The sequence below is a fragment of the Diabrotica undecimpunctata genome, chromosome 4 (genome assembly GCF_040954645.1).
Source record: "Diabrotica undecimpunctata isolate CICGRU chromosome 4, icDiaUnde3, whole genome shotgun sequence".
In the NCBI taxonomy this organism is placed as follows: domain Eukaryota; kingdom Metazoa; phylum Arthropoda; class Insecta; order Coleoptera; family Chrysomelidae; genus Diabrotica; species Diabrotica undecimpunctata.
In genome coordinates, this window is record NC_092806.1 from 20776993 (window position 1) to 20797808 (window position 20816).

General features: G+C 35.1%; 1 protein-coding gene across 2 annotated transcripts in view; it reads right to left on the reverse strand.

Moving 5' to 3' along the window:
* uif (sushi, von Willebrand factor type A, EGF and pentraxin domain-containing protein uif) overlaps positions 1-20816 on the reverse strand; it is a 175026-nt gene that overhangs the window by 11797 nt on the left and 142413 nt on the right. The window contains exons 12-30 of one of the 2 annotated variants that reach the window (XM_072529110.1): positions 19190-19934; positions 18921-19102; positions 17977-18862; positions 17293-17547; positions 16754-17206; positions 16227-16697; positions 15755-16165; positions 15251-15681; positions 14520-14985; positions 14252-14461; positions 13409-13616; positions 12881-13260; positions 12662-12827; positions 12352-12603; positions 11953-12268; positions 7464-7689; positions 4425-4923; positions 1668-1736; positions 1224-1414 (exon numbers count right to left, since the gene is read on the reverse strand). In XM_072529110.1, coding sequence (XP_072385211.1) covers positions 1224-1414; positions 1668-1736; positions 4425-4923; positions 7464-7689; positions 11953-12268; positions 12352-12603; positions 12662-12827; positions 12881-13260; positions 13409-13616; positions 14252-14461; positions 14520-14985; positions 15251-15681; positions 15755-16165; positions 16227-16697; positions 16754-17206; positions 17293-17547; positions 17977-18862; positions 18921-19102; positions 19190-19934 — 6817 coding nt within the window. The remainder of the gene's footprint in view (positions 1-1223; positions 1415-1667; positions 1737-4424; positions 4924-7463; positions 7690-11952; positions 12269-12351; positions 12604-12661; positions 12828-12880; positions 13261-13408; positions 13617-14251; positions 14462-14519; positions 14986-15250; positions 15682-15754; positions 16166-16226; positions 16698-16753; positions 17207-17292; positions 17548-17976; positions 18863-18920; positions 19103-19189; positions 19935-20816) is intronic. The other variant, XM_072529111.1, reaches the window with a different exon arrangement.

Sequence of the window (20816 nt, forward strand, 5' to 3'; positions counted from 1 at the left end):
TCAAAATATAAACACAAACAAAAAGCTAAAAGTTAGGTTAGGTTTAATTATAATAATATTAAACTGTATTATCAAGTATTATGTATCTTGCTTCTTGCTCTATGCGTAAAATGACCAAGCTACAGCAGAAAATTACATAAAATGTTATTTACGGTTCTTTTATATCATGAAGTTCTTTCAGTTAATCCAAATTAAACTTTTAGCTTTGTGTTTATATTTTGAAAAATGGATTTTGTAAATATGTTATTAATTTCACAATAAACTCTTGTATTTAGGATAAAAATGTTTACCTAATGGATTGTCAGCACAATCCAATTGTTTATTTACACTGCCAAATGCCTCTAAGGGACGCAATCGCCAAGCTTTTTTATTTCATGCTTTCTTGTCTGTCTCACATAAATTTAAAATAATTATCTTAGTTTTTCAACCAGAACACATATTATATGTTTTTGAAAAATCGAAGGTTGAAGACTATTATGCCTCAGAGAAATAGTACGTCAGCGATCCCCACTAAAATATTCAAGGGGAGTTAAAAGCGAGTGAAACGCCGGCATTTTTTCAGAAGTATGCCACAACAAAATATTATGAGTAATAATATGAAGGCATACATAAAGTGTTCAGCTGCAGTCTATTAACTTCAAGATTTTGGTGAAAATAGAACTAACTGTAAGTTGTAATATCGTTTTTTGGTCCGTTTTTTTTTGAAGAAAAACTATTAGAACACAAACTGAAATTTTCTATGAAGACCGATTGTAGAGCCTTTTGTTTTGTTTTTGACAAATAATGTAAAGTTATCAGTGTCCTGTCCAGTCGAAGTGTTACCAAAGATTTGTCATGCATTTGGGTGGGGTATTTTTTGTATACCTAATAATTAATAATTAAAGAATAACCACTATTTTTTATTATCGAAATAAAATATCTTGTTAGTGGAAATATATTTTGTTCTGAGTTTTTATTACTAAGGATCGAAAAGAGCACATTATACCTACCAATACCACACAAAGAAATCATTTAATGCTACTGGAATAAGAATAAGTAGCATTACAGTCTGATAAAGCCTCAAAATATAGTTAGGCCTCTTCATAGCTTGTGTTCTTACTTATCGTTTTACTAAGTAATTATTCTTTTTTATTCGTATTGTTAAATCAAACTATAAAATGATTATAATGATCTTTGTTAAAAATCACATATTCATTTGGATGAAAACTAATAAAAATACGTACCACAATCTGGCGCCATAACAACCTGTCCAATAGGACAAGCGTAGTCGGACTGCAGAAGAAGGGAAGATGGATCAGGCACTGTATTGGGAAGAATATCTCCAACGTCGAACTGATCTTCTTCCAAAATGAGTTTCTCTAAGAGAGCCTTGACTGTAGTCCTTTCATTCGTGTTTATATTGACCACAGGATCACTAAGAAAAGACAATCGTCAATGTGTATAATCTATAAAGTATTAAATTTTTGTCGTGCACTAAATATCGTTCTACAAGAACTGAACTACTTAAAAATTAGTCTCAATTATTGTAATGTAACACATGTGAAATTGTGCTCAAAACAATGATATGCGGTGAATGCCTGATGTTAAATTTGTGTTGCATACAATATTTGTTCTACGGTCAATATAATCGAAAAATAAATCATAAAACAAAAATACGACATGCTTACTTGATAGCTGGGAAGGTGATTTCAATGTCGTAGGTATCGCTGGACGACTGTCTGCCTTGTCGGGAACTTCTATAATAAGATGAGATGCTACTTCTACACATTCAACTAATCTAATAACTATATTCTCAAAGCCATGCAACTATCAACAACAACAACAAAACACAACACGTACTATGAAGAAGTGAGTATGTGTGTTTGAACTATGACATGCAAAAATATCATGATAAACATTAACTTTTTTTTATTTTACGTTTTAATAACTGGGATAAACTAATCAACAATTTTCAGATTTTTAAATTTCATAAAATAACATTATAATAACAATCATGAACAAACTTTTGAATTTCTTAAAGTAAATCAGGTCTGTTCCAAAGAAGCACCATGACAGGCGTTGCGAAGATCGTCGCCTGATCAGTTTTATGAGCCATGTATTCAAACGTTGCTAAAGGCAACTACATATGCGGATTTATATAAATGCGAAAAGGGAACAGGGAACACTCACCTTGGTTTTTAAAACAACTGGATAACACGGAAAATACTTTTTACATGCTATAAAAGTGCTGAAATGACATTAACAGAAAAATAATGTCTTTATCTGCTTTATCAATCACCGAAAGGCCGTAAACAATTAAGATATTAACTATTCATACTAACGTTGAATCGATTGGTCTTGATGATAAAGGTATAAGGATGATTCAATAACTATACTGGGATCAAAAGGTATAATTAATGATTACCAACGGTCTGTAAAGAATAGAATAATTATAAATAGCTTAAGGAATAAGACAGGGCTGCATCCTCTCCCACTGGGTTTAACATAAATTTAGAGAAGAACTTGCACACAAGAATAAAAAGATGTATCAAAATAAATGGAGTCCTTATAAATAATCTGTGATATTCTGATTAAAGGATTATTATAGCAGACAACATAGAAGAGTTACAAGACATAGTGGGAGTGGAAGAGAAGTACAGTCTTAATATTAACATTTTAAAAAGGAAGTTAATGATACTCAGTAGAAAGTCCCATATTCAAAAGTGGTTGCATATAAATAACCAACTCGTAAACAGAGTTAAAAACTTTATCTCGTAGCCAAATATAATCTCTTCAGTGCTATCTTGAAGTCCCAGATGATTGGAATGAAAGTTTGACAATACTACTCTTCAAAAAAGGAGACAGGGAAGATCTGAAGAACTATAGGCCAATCTCCCTGTTGTCCCAAATGTACAAACTGTTTATGAGAGTAATAACTAACAGGTTAACATCGAAGCTCGATAGCTATCAACCGGTACAGCAGGCAGGATTCCGAAAAGGTTACAGTACAGCGGATCATCTTTTTACAGACAGAACGCAAATAGAGAAAGCCAATGAATATTACCTGAACTTATACATTGGCTTCGTTGATTATGAAAAGGCATTCGACTTCATAGAACTTTGGGCAATAAAGAGAGCTGTGAACAGCTGCAGGATAGACTCCTGATACAAAATGCTCATACATAAGATTTACAAGAAAGCTACAATGAAAATACAAATAGATGCGAAAACCAAAGACTGAAAGACGTGTTCAAAGACATTAACTGGGCAGACAAAGAAATAAATGTTAATGGAAAAAAAGTGAGTCATTTGAGATACGCTGATGACATCGTAATATTCGCTACAACTTTCGAAGAACTACAGACCATGATGACGCAACTATTCCAAGCTTCGGAAAAACTAGTTCTTAAGATGAACTTGGAAAAAACAAAAATAATGACAAATACACCGAACGTTAGAGAAATAACGTTAAACGACATAAATTAAGAAACAGCAAGCGAATACATCTACCTGGGATAGATAATGAAAGTTAACAAAGAAAATCAAACTGCCGAAATTATCAGAAGAATAAGGTTAGCGTAGGCATGATTTGGAAAACTGAGTTGGATCTTGAAAAGCACTAAAATAGAACAATATTTGAAAACCAGAATTTACGATCAGTGTATCCTCCCTATACTCACGTATGGTTCACAGACGTGGACACTTACCAAGTCTAATATGGATAAAAAAGTAAAGGCGCAAAGAGCGACGGAAAGATCAATGCTCGGGGTGAGACTTATAGACAAAAAAACACAAACAAATGGATCAGAAGCAAAACCAAAGTAAAAGACGCAGGATAACATGCTGCCAAATTAAAATGGAGCTTCGCAGGACACAATGCCAGACTGAAGGAAAAAGATGGAACCACGAAATACAACAACGGAGACCATGGTTAGGAAAGAGAAACAGAGGAAGACTACAAATGAGATGGGCTGATGACATTAAGAAGATCGGAGGACACAACTGGAAGCAAGTGGCGCAAAATAGAAAACACTGGATTGATTTGGGGGAGGCCCATGTCCAAAGTTGGATTACTTAAGGCTAAAGAGAGAGAGATAGCTATCTTAATGGACAAAATTAAAAGGCGAATAGGATCCGCTCACCAACAGCATTGATGGTGCAGAGATGCCATAGAAGAAACAGAAGACTAGGATAACAAGGCGCACTCTTTGACCAGCATGAAGGCTTATAGGTTGTAAAAATATACTGCTATATTGATAACTGAAATTTTTTCATTTCAAATCTTATTATAAATTGGATATTTTCTGCAAATTGTTGAAAAAGTTCAATTTAAACAGTTGATCCAAGATGTTACCAACTTCCAACTTGGAATAAAGAAGCTAATGCCTAGATTGAAGCAGTAACGAAAAATGCCAATGTTTCAAGCATACAAAATCCAAACTTACTTTTCAACTGGCACATCGGTCTTAATAACATAGGTTCCACCATCTTCATCTTCGCTAGCTTGTCTGGTCTGTCTTCCAGCTCTGTGGTCGCATTTAACATCAATGTTCAACTCTTTGCATTCTCTTGTACCGTCGACAGAAAACGAACAGAAGTTCCAGTCTCTATTCAAGGCGTTTACTGCATGTCTCACCTTTTGCTTAAGCACTCCTTGTCCAGCTTCGTTACATAGTACTGAACTGGGGAACAACATTTCGATTCTGAAGACTCTTTGAGCTGGTTTAGCCGAGGAACAAGCTGGATAGACTAGTGGTAGGTTCGGATTTTTGGTCGGTCTCCAGAAACCTTCAGCGCCGCAGGTGTAGAATAGTGGAATCTCTTGTGAGAAACGTAAGCCGGGATTACAGCCGATTTCGCAGACCTTGAATTGGCCACCAGCGCCCCAATCTTTGCATGACTGCATACCACCAATTGGGTCCGGAAGTTCAGGGCAGAATTCAGCTGAAATATAAGAAGCATAATTTGTTTTGTGGCAATGTTTTCATATTTGGTTTTGTTTCGTAATTTCATCTGCTCTGAAATATGTTGTATGAAGTAAAAAAAGCTATTTAAATAATCATTTTCAAAATTACACAGAAAGATTACAGAACGACTTTTTCATGAATTCAAACGGGAGATTGTTAACATTTTATTGAGCAACACGGTTAATGGGTAATTTTGATTTTTCTATATTTCTGATAAAACAACTCTTAGTACGTTCTACTTCGTCAAAAAATGTTATGCTTATACAGGATAAAACCTTCTTCTTCTTATAGTGCCGTGCACCTATAGTACGTTGGCGAATTATCTTAAGGCCAGACGTCTGTCTTTTGCGGCATGCAAAAGATCGCCAGTGTTATTTATGCCTGTCCAGTTCTTTATGTTCCGTAGCCACGACATTTGTTTGCGACCTACTCCTCTCTTGCCTTTAATCTTTCCCTGGATGATTAGTTGAAGGATTGCGTATGTTTTTCCTCTTAGAATGGCCGAGGTATCCAATTTTTCGTACCTTGATCAAATTGAGTAGTTCTCTCTCAGTATTTGCCTTTCTTAAGACTTCCTCGTTTCTCACCCTATCTTTCCATGGTATGCGGAACATTCTTCGCAACGTCCACATTTCGGAGGCCTCCAACTTATTATTGGAAGATACTTTTAACGTCCATGTTTCCATGCCGTATAACAATATGGACCATACATAGCATTTAACCATCCTGTAGCGGAGATTGAAGGAAAGATTGCGGTTACATAGTAGCGGTTTAAATTTGATAAAAGCTTGTCTTGCTTGTTCGGTACGGCATTTTATTTGTTGTTGAGGATCCCATTGGTCATTCATCATCATTTCCAAGTATTTAAATGTTTTCACTTGATCGATTGGAGCATTATCTACTTGCAGTTGTATTCTTAAATGTGCGTTTTTTCTTATTGCCATGCATTTAGTTTTCCAGCATTTATCTTCAAGCCATATATTTTTCCTACGGTGTTTATTTTATTTAACATCAGCTGCATATCAAATTTGTTATCTGTTATTATCGCGGTGTCGTCGGCGTAACGAATATTATTTATCGGGAACCCGTTTACCTTTATTCCACACTCAGAGCCTTCCAGTGCCTCTGCAAAAATGTTCTCCACATAGAGATTGAAGAGCATAGGAGACAGAATACACCCCTGTCGCATCCCTATTAAACTTTCAAATTCTTCTGTGTTGGTTGATTTGTTCAGTCTCACTCGTGCTTTTTGATTCCAATAGAGATTCTGGATAACTGTTATATCTTTCTCGTCAATGTTAGCGTTGTGTAGCATTTTTATCATTGCGTAATGATTTACGGTGTCAAACGCTTTTTCATAATCGAGGAATGTTATGACTATATCCTTTCGTTGACCCATGCAGTTTTGTACAAGCGTATTCAAGCAGAAAGCTGCTTCACGTGTACCCAGTCCGCTCTTGAAACCAAATTGTGTCTCACCACTTAGATCTTCCAGCTTTCTGAACATTCTTCTGTGAAGGATGAAACACCTTAAGCAAATGGCCCAATAAACTTCTCAGTCTGTGGTCTTTGCATTTTGTCGCTCTTTTTGATTTAGGAATCATTATAAAGGTTGAATAAAGCCAATCCGTTGGAATATGGCCGGTGTTATATATGGCATTGAAAATTGTTACCAGCATGTCGGTGTTATCATCTTCCAACAGTTTTATGGCTTCCGTAGTAATTCCATCCGGATATTCCAATTCCAATTCTGGATAAAACCACAATTACATTTTTAACTAAACAAAGTTTGACGTTTCGATTGTCGCTCCAGAAATCGTTTTCAAAAATAATTATTTTAAAAATTCTGGGAAATGTATAACCAACAAGTTGTTGTTTGTAGATTGTTTGTAGATGTTTGTAGGTTTGATGTTTTTCAAAACTGATAGTTGACTTTTTAGCCTCGATATTGTAGACAACAGCATGTTTATGGTTGAAAAATCTGAGGGCAATGTTTTTTACCCACGGAATATCAAATTCTGAATATTATGTGTATTTTTTGTGATATATGCTTGTATAATATGTGTTAACAAACATGTGTGTGTGTGTGTGTGTGTGTGTGTGTGAATTGTAGATGATTGTCTCCACTTCTATTACTCCGCTATTGTTGGTATATTCTTATTATTGACTTATTCTTTTAGTATTGGCAATTAAAGCCTCCTACATTCTGCTGATGGGTTTGCTACATATTCTTCTTCGTTGAGTAGGATGACGGCTGCTTATTTGATTTTTCTCTTTTTTATGTCTGTTTCTTTTCTGATTATTAATCCATCTTTCCATTGTGGTCTTTATTCGTTGTTCCAGGTATGTTTGCATATCTGGAATTTGTCGAAGTCTTGATGTAAGTTTCATGCTTGCTTACTTTGATACTTAGTGGTCTTGCGGTTTCTCCCATGTACAAATTGTGGCACTCACAGGGTATTTTGTAGATGCAGTTTTTAATATAAGAAAATATTTTTTATTTTACAATATACTTACATAACACTGATACTTTAAAGGTACAGGTGGCAGTATTTCCTGCAGCATCAGATGCTACATAAGCTATTTGATATATTCCCCACAAAAGTGTCTGTCCAGGTCTATGTCCACTCTTTTCTTGAACTTGCGCCACTCCTACGTTGTCGCTGAAATTTGGTTCATCCCACACTACAAGCGCAGAGCCATTTTTGGTTATTATCCATAGATCTCCAGGACAGTACTCAACCTGAAATCAAATTTAGTTAGAATATATTTCAATCAGTTTATATTATGTCAAATTTAAATTAAATAAATATATCAAACACATTTTAACGTAATTGTTTAACCAGATAACTATAATGGAACGCATTGCTCATAAAATTCACGACTTTTACAAAGAAAAAACAATATTTTAAAATACACAAAACACTTCTCAGAAAGATGTATACAGACTTACAAATTCAAAAGAAGTGTACTTAAATATTAGAATTTTACATGAGATTGAATAATATGCTATTTAATTTTACAGATAGAACTTACGGTTTGCTGATTATAATATTTAAATTCATACCAGGCCGCGCATGTAGTTACGTCACTCGGAAAGTAGAAATTCTCAATCTAAAGTTTAATACAATGGTCCTTTAATGCTTCATGATTCAATGATATAAATTATTTGTTAATTTAGGCTTTTGTAAAATTTCTAGTGGTTTCATTGTGTTTATAAAGTGCTATTTTATTATTATTTTTTTTATTTTTGTGAACTTAAAATACAGTACATTAGCGTCGAGTTCTGCTACTTGTAAAAATACAAGCAAAACGACTAAAAGTACTGATATAAAGACTCTTTTTAAGCTCTGCACAATATATCTACTACAGAATTACCACTAACCCGTAGATTGTGAGAACATTTCAATTTAAAAGGCTTAATGGAATAAAAAGTAAGCCCTGCTGCTAGACTTTTATCGAATGCGACAGCTTTTTTATGATTAAAGAAAGAACACCATTAAAAATTTGGAACCAGACAATCAACACAAAGAAACAAATAATGAAACCCAAGAAAAAAATGGGTCTCAAACATTGATATAGAAATGGAAAGTATTTTATGAAAATTAAATTTTGTAAAAACTAAATTCTATATATATTTAGCACTGATACCTTAAAATCGAGGTTTCCATTTGACGTCAGGCGATAGTGGCTACATGCACAAGAGGATACCGTTAGTTCTGTATATTGTGGTTCGAATACAACTGCTTATCAATTTGGATGTTTAAACATTTTCGAATGAAGACGCTATTCAGAGACACATAGAAATATCATAACTGAAGAATTTTGATTGTTTTATTTAGTCGTCTGCCTAAGGAATGTTCAGAATGGGCTCTGTTGCCACTGCCAGCTTAGCCCCAAATATTTTTTATCGGACTAGGAATAGTTCTACCAAATACTCAAATATCTAACAAATGTTAGTTAGATGAATATAAAGAAAATAATTCTGGACAATCAAAATATAGAGAAGGTTGAATCTTATGTATACTTAGGACAAAAAATCCAATTCTCCAAACAGAACCTAGACTAGTTTAAATAGAAGATCTTCCTTGTCCTGAGTAGCACTTTGACGACTACAAATAGTCTTTAAATCTGACTTTACAAACACTCCAAAAACCAAAACTTTCGACCAGTATGTAGTGCCAGTCCTAGCGAAAAGTACCTAGATATGGGCTTTTAACAGCAGCATAATTCATAAACTGTAATTAACTCAAAAAGCTATGGAAGAATGCTTAATATTTAACTCATTAATCGTATATACAGTGTGTAAAAGCCAAATGGAATAAATTCATTATTTAGGTTATTGTACATATTTATAAAAAATCCCGAAACACGTCAAATTTAAATTATAACTTGACATTCTTTAACGTAAAAATGCAACCCCTACCTTCAACCCCCTTAGAATAACAGGTACAACCCCCAATTTTTAAAATAGGAAGTATAGGCTTGTGATATATCGTTTGAAAGGTCTTTTCATTCTCCATTCAAAAATGTTGTCGCTTTCAAGTTTATTAAGATTAATTAAGATAAAATAAATTAAAATCATGTGGTTACCGAAATTCGCTACAATACAATCAAAAACTAAAATGTAATGCAAAACGTAATAAAATGTAGAATACGAAAAAGAACTATGAATGTTAATGAAGTAGATGTTCAAAATATTCACCGCGAACGTCTTGGCAACATCATAATCTCAAATAAAACTGTCTTCTAACATTATTTAACATAACAGGCGTGATCGACCTAATCGCAAGCGTTATTCGTTCTTTTAAGTCATTTAAATCAGAAGGTTTAGTTTTGTACACATGGCTCTTCACATATCCCCATAAAAAGAAATCTAATAATGTAAGATCAGGTGATCGCGCTGGCCATTCAATCGATTCTCGCCTCCCTATTCACCGATTGGGAAATATTGTATCGAGGTACTGCCGGACATTAAGTTGGTAATGTGGTGGTGCTCCATCCTGCTGAAACCATATCGTATTCGCTGGAAGTTGAGGGTTTCCTGGATCAGGATATAAATTTGCCAACGTTGGAATGACATAATTTTGAAGTAGTGCCAAATAATTGTTGCCATTCAAGTTGCCCTCAATGAAAAAGGGACCAATGATATTGTTTCCTACAATCCCTGCCCAAACATTAACCTTTTGAGGGTATTGAATGTGTTCTTCTCTCATCCAGTGAGGATTTTCTGTGGCCCAGTAGCGGCAATTTTGCCGATTAGCATGACCGTTAAGTGAAAAAGTACACTCATCAGAAAACATAACGTCTTCTAATTGGATAATATTGTTATCCAACATGTCCATCATTTGCTCACAAAAAAAAGTTCTCCTATCAAAATCGTCTTCCATGAGCTCCTGAGTAGGTATCATCTTATAGGGATGCAATTTATTTTCTTTTAATACGTTTACTATGGATGTATGGCTAGCATTGAATGTAGTGGATGCCTGTCTACTGGATTTTCCTGAAACTCAAGCAACACATCCAATTTGAGTTCATCACTCAGCGCATTGGCAGCTGCTTTTTTTATCTTCCTTACATGACCAAACTCGGTAAATTAGGAAATTTCTCATGAAATAGGTGAGTTACTTCCTGTTGTGTTCGGGTGTTATCTCTGTAACCAATCATTTGTAAAACTGTTATTTTATGCATTGCCGTTAATCTAACCATTTTTCAGAATTGAATTGAACGAACTTTTTACTCAAATTAAAATACTGACAACTTAAATAAAACAATTTACTAATGCGTGTTAAAATAACGTTCCCACGGAAATTCTTTAAAGTTTTTTAATGGTTACCATCTAAAAACCACATTGCTATGGTTTTTGTTCACTTTCTCATTATTAAGCCCTAAACGGGAAATAAGTTTTGAGTATATTTTAGCGAATTTCGGTAACCACATGATTTTAATTTATTTTATCTTAATTAATCTTAATAAACTTGAAAGCCACAACATTTTTGAATAGAAAATGAAAAGACCTTTCAAACGATATATCACAAGTCTACACTTTCTATTTTAAAAATTGGGGGTTGTACCTGCCATTCTAAGGGGGTTGAAGGTAGGGGTTGCATTTTCACGTTACAGAATGTCAAGTTATAATTTAAATTTGACGTGTTTCGGGATTTTTTATAAATATGTACAGTAACCTAAATAATGAATTTATTCCATTTGGCTTTTACACACTGTATAAATAACTAAATAAGAAGATCAAAGTTACCAGATGTAATTCAAAAAATTGCTGTGTTAAAATGTGATCCAAAGAGAAGTCCAGTGACCGAGAGAACACAAGAGAGCCAAAGGCAGACCTCAAACTAGACCAACTGATGACATCAAAAGAATAGCTGGTCACGAATGAATATAAAAATCAAAGAACAGAAACGAATGTACATATTTGAGGGAAAATTACATCCGACAATGGATGGAATAGCTAATGATGATGATCATGATAAAAAATACATAAACGTAGCTAAATAGCGTTTCAATGACCTTGACGAAGCAATAAGAATGAATGATCCAAATTTGTAAGATATGTCTATTGTATATGCATTTCTTATTCAGTTTCATCCCTACACAATAACCTTAAGAATAAAAATATCAAAGTTAAGAGAAAGAGTAATAAGTGAAATGTTTTGTATAGAAGATTTAAAGGAAAAAAAAAGAACTGATCAATGAATGAAATCTTACATGCCAAAAAAATGAAATTATTGTGAAGTGACTAAATTATGCCATTAATTCATTTAAAAGTAAACGTCACGAGCATCAAGAGCTTAAAAATGTGTCAGTTTAAAATCATAGAAACAATGGCATCCAGATAGTAATCCAACATAATGTAAAACATCAGATTCGATTGTACACTGAACACATCTAAATCATATGGAAAACTATTGTGTATTAATTACTACGGAACTATAGTTCAGATAAATTTCTAGCAAGCAATAAATAATGTGATTAAAGAGAATTTATATACCTTTGGAGGTATCTTGTCAACTTCTAGCTCTTGACACTTCGATCCCTTGTAACCTGGTGGACAATTGCGTTGCCCGCAGTGAGACGGCACTATTCTTTCCACACCACCAATGGTATCTTCGTATCCAGCCCATGTTAATATTAAACCTCTGTATAATACTGGTTCTGTTCTGCAGTCCCTGACCTGCTTTTGTACCTCGTTTGTGACGTCTAAAGCTCGTCCCCAAATTTGTACCTTTGTCAGGTGTCCTTGGAAGCCGGATTCGGTGTAGGCTTTGGGATTTCCTGTTTGTGGTTTACCCAAAGTAACCCAAGCACTAAAAAAATGATAGAACGGGTTTAAAATTTTATTTTTTAATTTTATATTACTATTTTTTTTATATTACTAATGGACACTTACTACTGTGGTAGTTTTCTTCCACTTCCGTATCCCTTAACTTTGCTGGCGATGAGACCTTCAGTGATTAGTTTAAGTTCTCCACCATTTTCTCCATCCCAAACGATAGCAAGATGGTGCCATTGAGCATCGTTTATTGTTGTGTAATCTCGATAACTTAGGTATACATCTTGTATATCAGGGAAGATAGAGATCTGAACCCCGTTAGAATGAGCCTGTACTATAGGACGCCTATTGTTTGGAACATGTTTGTCACTAAAATAAACAAAATGTTACATTTTATATAATCTTTTTTGATGTAGTGGGTACTTACGACACACTATACAAGGTAAAGAATATTCCGTTTTCATCTTTTTGGGTAAACTGTACCCACAATGCAATTGTAAGACTAGATTTGGATCCCGTATAGAAGGGGATAACTTGTGATGCAGAGCTACGAGTAGCATCACTGAAGTAGAGATCATAGTCAACAGAAATTGCTGTAAATAAACAAAATTTTAGTACCAATAAAAAAAACATGTTAATATCTTACTTTTTCTACAGTCTTCTCCTGTAAGGTTAAAAGGACACTGACAGTAGAATTTGCCAGTTAGATCAATGCAAGTGGCGCTGGGTGGGCAAGAATTCTCCTTACAATCGACAATGTCCTCCTCGCAGAACTTGCCGGTATACCCAGGTGGACAAACACATTTGAATCCAGGAAAGTCGTTTGTACAAGTAGCTCCATTCTTACAAGCTTTCACTTGACAGGCATCATATTCGTATTGACAACCAATACCACTGAATCCATCACTGCAAGAACAGTTTAGACCTGATCCAAAGTCTTGGCATTTTCCTCCATGCATGCAAGGGTTGCCGATGCATCTCTCTGGTGCCGTCTCACATTGTTTTCCGTCGGTTCCCGAAGGACATCTAGAAAATAAACGATTAAACTTGATCTCTATCGTAATTTTTTTTATACTGAAATTCCTTACAGGTTATGCAGTATTACTATAATATAAAAGTGCAATAAACAGTTATATCTGTTTCTCATGATTAAAGTGTTTAATCATATACTTACACACAGAAATAGTCCTGGAACAAATCTATACATCTGGCATCATTTTGGCAAGGTCTAGTTTGACAGCTTCCAATATCAACTTCGCAGTTACCACCAGTCCATCCAGGTTTGCAGACACAACGATAAGAACCAACTTCATCTCTGCAAGAACCGCCATTCAGGCAAGGTTGGGACTGACAATCGTCAATATTAATCTCACAAGCATTTCCTAAAAGAAAATAAACACAATATGATTGTCACTGTGTAAAATAGAGACAAAGAAGAATATATACAAAAAAGTGGTTTAATCTATACGTTTATAGTAGTTAAATAGAAAAGAGACAACAGAGTAGTCACAATGCGCCATCTATTTTGAATATTAGGAAATAGAACCAACTGTACAAAAGTACATAATAATTAATAGCAACCGCAAAACTATTTCAAAATACAATTTGTAATTTGTTTAAAAGAGTTTCACTCTAAATATCTTAGTCTCGATGTTCGAGTACCTATCCTAATAATTAAAAAATTAGACACTATGTCAAGAGCAGTCCGAAATTTGTTAAAAATAACGAATTCTACCTAAGTCTACTCTTAAAGTACTTTTTTACGGCTTGTTTTTTAGAGATATGTCAACTTCAGCCTCTGTTGCGGTAATATTCCCCTATCGTATAGTGTTTGAACAAGTCTGCTAATACTTCTAAAGTGATCAAATGTATCACACTACAATAATGTAACACACTCATCCCCGCTAATATCAGAATGAACCAAAAAACGTTGCCATTTATTGGGTTGGCTATTTAAAAGTATAGGAAAATAATTATTTTTTCATATTTACTTTTACATACATATTTGCATCCTTACCTGTGTACCCTTCTCTGCACATGCATACGTATTTATTGTCCAAATCAACACATCTTTCTGTTCCCACTGAATTACAGGGATCGCTTAGACACTCGTCAATTTCAGCTTCGCATTGAAGTCCTACAAAACCTGGTCTGCATTTGCAAGAGAAGCTATCGACTAAATCAGTGCAGGTAGCACCGTTTTGGCATGGTTTTGACGAACAGAAATCTACAAAAATTATAAATATTAGAGATAAAACTGATATATAAACAGGTATGTTATATACCTAAAGTATGCTGACATTTCTTTCCAGTAAATCCTGGTTCACAAGTACATTTAAAATCGTCTATTCCATCAACACAATGACCCCCATTTTGACAGGGATTAGGTTGGCAATCGTTGATGTTCGTTTCACATATGTCACCTGTCCAACCTGGGTCGCAGATGCACTCGTAGTCGAATAGTTTATCTATACATACTCCATTCTTACAGGGATTACTACTACACATATTTATTTTCTCTTGGCATCTCTTTCCAGTAAAACCAGCCGGACAAGTACAGCTAAAATCGTTGACTAAGTCTGTACAATTAGATCCTAATAAGCAAGGTTTCTCAGCACAATCGTCGATGTTAGTTTCGCACAATTGACCTTCCCAGCCTGGTAAGCATTCGCACATAAATCTGCCCTGTTGGAGAGCAATACAACTAGCTCCATTATTGCACGGATTTCCATTTGCTGTGCATGGATCGATCTAAAAATAACGATATGTCAGTATATTAAAATATTATGAAATATAGCGTCACAAAAAATAGGAATATATGATAAAAGTAATTTTTTGTGTGACTCATTTCAAAATGACGAGTTCAATATTCAATGGCCACTGAATAAAAAAAGATATGGACTTCCCCTAACACTATGAAAGTTTTTAGCTTTTATAGAAAACGCCCGAATAGGTCAATGTATTTATCTAATTTTCCACATTATGGCCTTTGTGTATTTATCTGATTTCGACTTACCGTAACATCACAATCAATTCCTGTGTATCCAGACCGACATAGACACGTATAGTTATTATATCCAGGTTCATCTTTACACATAGCCCTTGCAGGACAGGTATCATTCGAGCAGTCTGATCGCTCTTCTTGACAGTTGATACCAGAATATCCAGGAGGACATTGGCATTTATAACCTTGTGGCAAATCAATACAAGATCCTCCATTGTAACACGGTTGCGAAGTACATTCGTCAATATCGACTTCACATCTTCTGCCCGTAAATCCTGCAGGACAGAAGCAGTGAACATTATGACCCATAGGGATACATAATCCGCCATGTTGGCAAGCATTTTCTTTGCACTGGACAGGGCGACATTCGTCTCTTCCTGTGGCTCCAGGTCCTTCTGTCTTCATGTTACTTGGACATTCGTTGCAGGAGGTTTGTCCTGTAACTAATTAAATAGAATATGATAATATAGTTCTTAATGGATTTGCAATTAAAACAGACTATTGAATAATACTTACTAGATTGATAGAAGTTCTTGGGGCACATAGAGCAAGGCGCTAAACCTGTAGGTGAGTAATAACCAGGACTACACTTAGGTCTACATTTATCCTTTCCTGCAGCGGCTGGTTGATATGTAAATGTGTTCGCAGGGCAAGCTTGGCAGTCTTTGAATCCTCCTGTTGGTGGTTCGCTTGTAAAACTATTTCTTGGACATTCGAGACAAGGTACTAATCCTGTAGGGGAATAGGTTCCATATCCGCAAACAGGGATACAGTCGTGAACGCTCTTCGAACCTTCCTCGCGAGTGTACGTACCTTGAGGACATCTGTTGCAGGAGCCTTGTCTGTCTCTATTTTGATAGAAACCTTTGGGACAATACGTACATTCTTTTTGTTTCTCGCCAGCAAAGGTTCCAGCGGGGCAATGTACTGAAAAAATATTAAGAGTTTATTTGTTAATAACAACAAAAAATGAAAAGTATGTACTTACAGCATCTTGGTACATCGTTCGTGTCCATATTAAGTACCTCGCCAACGTTACAAGTAAAGCCTCTTTCATTTGTAGATTTTAGAGCTTTGAGAGGTGGACACTGATTGCCGATGGCAGCCACATTTAATAAGGGTTCAACAACGGCATTTGCATAAGGAACTGATAAATCAAACATTAAGTTAAGAGTACTACCGCATAAATCGTAGATTTGTGGTTGTCTGTATAAAGGAACTATTTCCAGAATGTAATCAATTTTTACTACATTTTCTTCAACTAAATTAGCTAGAGCTTTGATAATCGTAACATTCATCTTTACATTGACTGCTGAACATCTGTCTGATAATACAGTATTGAGATTATTGTAGTATTGAGCCAAAAGTTCAATATACTGATTCAAACAGGAGTTAGCGACTGCTCCGTTTGCTCTGTAGTTAATTGAGGCGGTGAAATGGTAGTCAGCTTGTTGTGTATCTAAAAAATAAAATAAAGAATAAATAACTGTCTTCTAATTTTTTTTCTAAACTTACTTTCCGATACACAATCTGGAATAACGGAACTAGGCTTCCAAGGACCATTGGTTTCGCAAGAGAAAGTCTTTACTGGATCTCCATCAGTAAATCTAAATCCTGGATTACAAGTACCAATACATTGTAATCCTTTATCACCTGGTAAACAGTTAAGAGCCCCATTAACTGGAGGTTTAAGCTCCCAATCTACACAAGGTGTTGCTTGTACTGATACTTGGAAGTGACATGATGCTTTGTTTCCATACTTATCAGCAGCGATAACTGTCACATTTTCAAAGGCTCCAATCGAAATGGTCGCTTTATCTGGGATGAAAGTGATGTGTACTTCACCAGAAGCATCACTAGTATTTAATCTTCTCCTCGTTTCGTTAAAGTTAATAGCGTAACTGTCTTGCCTATCAACCAACTCGATTACGTAGCTTTGAGGACAGCTGAGTTGAGGCGGAGTATTATCTGAAATAACAAAAAATGTGTTATTAAATAATGTTAAATTGATCATACAAAGCTCTAGTCTTTGTATGAGTCTAAAAAATACGAACCTGGAACAGTAATGTTGATTTCGCAAATGGCTACGTTTCCATCGTAGTCATAAGCTACATATTTGACAACCATATCGTCAAACACGTACATCGGAGTTTTAAAACTCGCTGGTTTAACTTCCAATCTAGCTATACTGCCTGAATTATCGACGGCAGTTGGTTCAGTAAAATTCACAGGAAGCAGTCCACCATTTACATCCTTTTGGACCATAATCGGTTGCTGTGGGCAATTTTGGAATACTGGAGTTTCATTATCTAAAAATTATACTTAATTATTATTGATGTTAAGAAATCTTTGTTAGTGATTGCCAAAATAGAGAAATTAAAAATGCGAATGAGAAAAAACAGTGAAGAGGATGGAAGACCAATATAATATCAATTCATCTCGAGTATTAGCACCATAAAGCACTAAAATAAGAGATCCTAACTTGTTGATCTTCCTCAATATCTCTTTCCTTAATAATTTATTTTTGTATAATTTTTTCCATTGTGATATTTTGTACAAATTTTGAAAATTAATATAAGAAATCATGTAATACATTTCATTAAGTCTAAGTAGGTATTTTCTGAAACGGGTCGAACCAAAATATCGGTATTTTAATTTTTCTCCATCTCTACTAATGTGAGTATCACATTGTTGTAAGGTATTAGGTAAAATGTAATTAATATAGAGCAAGAACTTACCAACACAAGGAGAATATCCATAATCATACCCCAGCAAAGGTTCCTTTTCGGGTTCATCACAACCCATCAATTCAAATTTCAAACAAGCATTCTCCATATAACTTACTATACCCAAAATAACGAACCTAGCTTGCACAAACTTAGGTAAAGATATCATGGCAAGTTCTCCGTAGTTTCCTGGATCTCTCATGGTTAAGTTGAAGTTAGGGAAGTAAACTACATAGTTTTCATTATCAGCTTGTTTGTAGAAAAACCTAATCTCAGTGGGTCTACCCACGATATCGTTTGTAACAACTCCTTTAACCAATATAGCTTTTACCCTATACACTTTGCCTAAATCGACGCTGACGTAGGTAAATGCTTCCTGCTTGCCACACCATCCGGTTACGGAGTTAAGTCGTACATTTCTAGCTTCATAATTTGGTCTTTCACTGGTGGCGTTAATAGCTGAGTCAGGGATCTTTCCAGAAGCTATTCCTAGAGGCTTTACAACTTTACATTCAGGATCTCTTACACAGGTAATAGGCCTTGGGTTAATAAGTATGTATCCAGGTCTATTACATCCAAAGGAAATTTCTGATCCTTGTTCGTAACTTCTTGATATCTGGAAACCATCACTGGGCCTTCCAGGGTCTTGACATACTGGGCCTTCGCATCTTAAATCCCCGAAGTCCCAAACACCGTTAGCTTGACACCTGACTACGTTGTCGTGTTTACTACTTTGACCAGCCAGTTTGAAGGTGTTTTGGCAACCAAAGAAGAATGATGATTGGTATTTAGTGTCTACATATTGGCCGTATTCTGCTCCAGGACTTGGTGGTGGTACACCACAATCAACTCGTGGACAAGAAGGTAAATCTCCACTAAGCCAATAGTCAGGAAAACCCTACAAATCAAAACAATAATACTCATGGTACTCATTATAATTAGTTAAAGAAACTTACTGCTTTGGGATCGTATACGCACTGTCTAAATCCGGCAGTCGCTGTACCCCTTAGCTCTCTTCCATTAGTACTGCAGTGCAAAGTTACATTCTCTCGGAAAGGTACAAGTACACTGTCTTCATCATTGCGTATTATTTTTAATCCTTCGTTTTTGTTGTCAGGTAGTGACACACATTGAGCATCTGAAACCATGAATAGCGTATTAAATTCATTTTTCGAAAGAATTTACTTGGAAATAAAACTTTTATTATGATTTTTAGTGTACTTACATTTGCATTCTGGTACTGTTCCGTTCCATACTCCAGAAGAAGTGCAAAGCAGAGATGTTGATCCAGTCATGACGTAACCGAAATCGCACTGAAATTTGACTAGATCTCCAAAATGATATTTTTCTTTGGTGGTTAATATGACTCCGTTTTCAGGAGACGTAAGTGTGGGACACATCACAGGTACACAAGATTTGTCAATTTGATACACATCTCCGTCTCGGTTACCATTTTCAGAATTCTCCACGTAAAATGACGCAGTACCATTTTGGGTGTAGAGCTCAAAACCAACATTACAGTTGCAAGAATAGTCTCCTGCGCTGTTGACACACTTCTGCTGACACCCTCCATTAGTAACAGCACACTCATTAATATCAGCACACTCTAGTCTTGTACAACCCATTACTTCTAGTTTCAAACAGGGTGCTCCTACGTAGTCCTGAATCTTAAATTTGATAAACTGGGCTTCTATCGGTACAGGAAGATTTAAAATTGATAAAGTTGGTTTCTCGATGGTAAACTCAACAGCTAATCCATCAGGATTTCTGTAATCTTTAAAAACGTCGGTGAGATCGTCAGTGTATTGTATTCTTACTGCTGAAGTAAAAGCTATGTTTCCATCTAATCGCTGAACTGCCATGGTTCTAAAACCTCTGATAACGGTGGGTGCTTTAAGGTCAATAAGTACCCAATTGGACCCTCCTTCGATGGTGTTGCCACACCAGCCAGCTCCGTTGAGTCGAACCATCTATAAAAAGAAACAGAAAATATATTAGAGCTTTGATATAATAGAAACTATACTACTTAAAAATAGTGTACCGTAAATCAGGTTATATTGCTTTTCCACAATTCTGAATTTCAAATTACTGTAAGTGCCAAGGAATAATATAATTATGACGTGCTAGAAAAACTGCAACCGCCGTGTATATACTTCGGTTTTTTGTTCTTATGACAGTCAGTTAATAGATTTCCTCTCGTAACCAAGGTTGGAGTCTCTTTAATATTCTTAAGCTTCAAGAAGTGGTTTATTGCAATTTCAGGTATACTTAGATTTAATTTAGACTCCATTTTTTGTTAGCAATTGTTTTCTGTAAGTACGATTTCTATGTACCAATCAATATTATACAGACCATCGAAAACACCTACTTCCATAATTGTTCCATAATACAGGCAAGGATAAATGAAAAACTAACACAGCGTATACCAGTACAAAGCGGAGTCAGACAGGGTGACTCGTTAAGCCCACTTCTCTTTAATACAATAATGGACATATGTATATAAATGTTTTGGACGGGTTGGAGTCAATAAATTATTATTTAAGGACATTTTTGTATTAATTCTTTTTGAGATGTATTATCAGCATTTTTATTAACCAAACTAATTTTATTTGTGAGTTAACAAGAAATGTTTTTCTTTCTAGTTCAACTTTGTAAGATATTTTGTCTTTTTTAGCAGCTCTTGATAATAATTGTAAACACAATTGAAAGCTCGAGATAATAAATAGTTAACCAATAGCCCCTTTTATTGACTCCAACCCATCCAAAACATTTATATATTTTTTTCAAACGAGTCACAAGTACTTCTTTTTTCTTACTCTTCTTACTCTACTATATATATATATATATATATA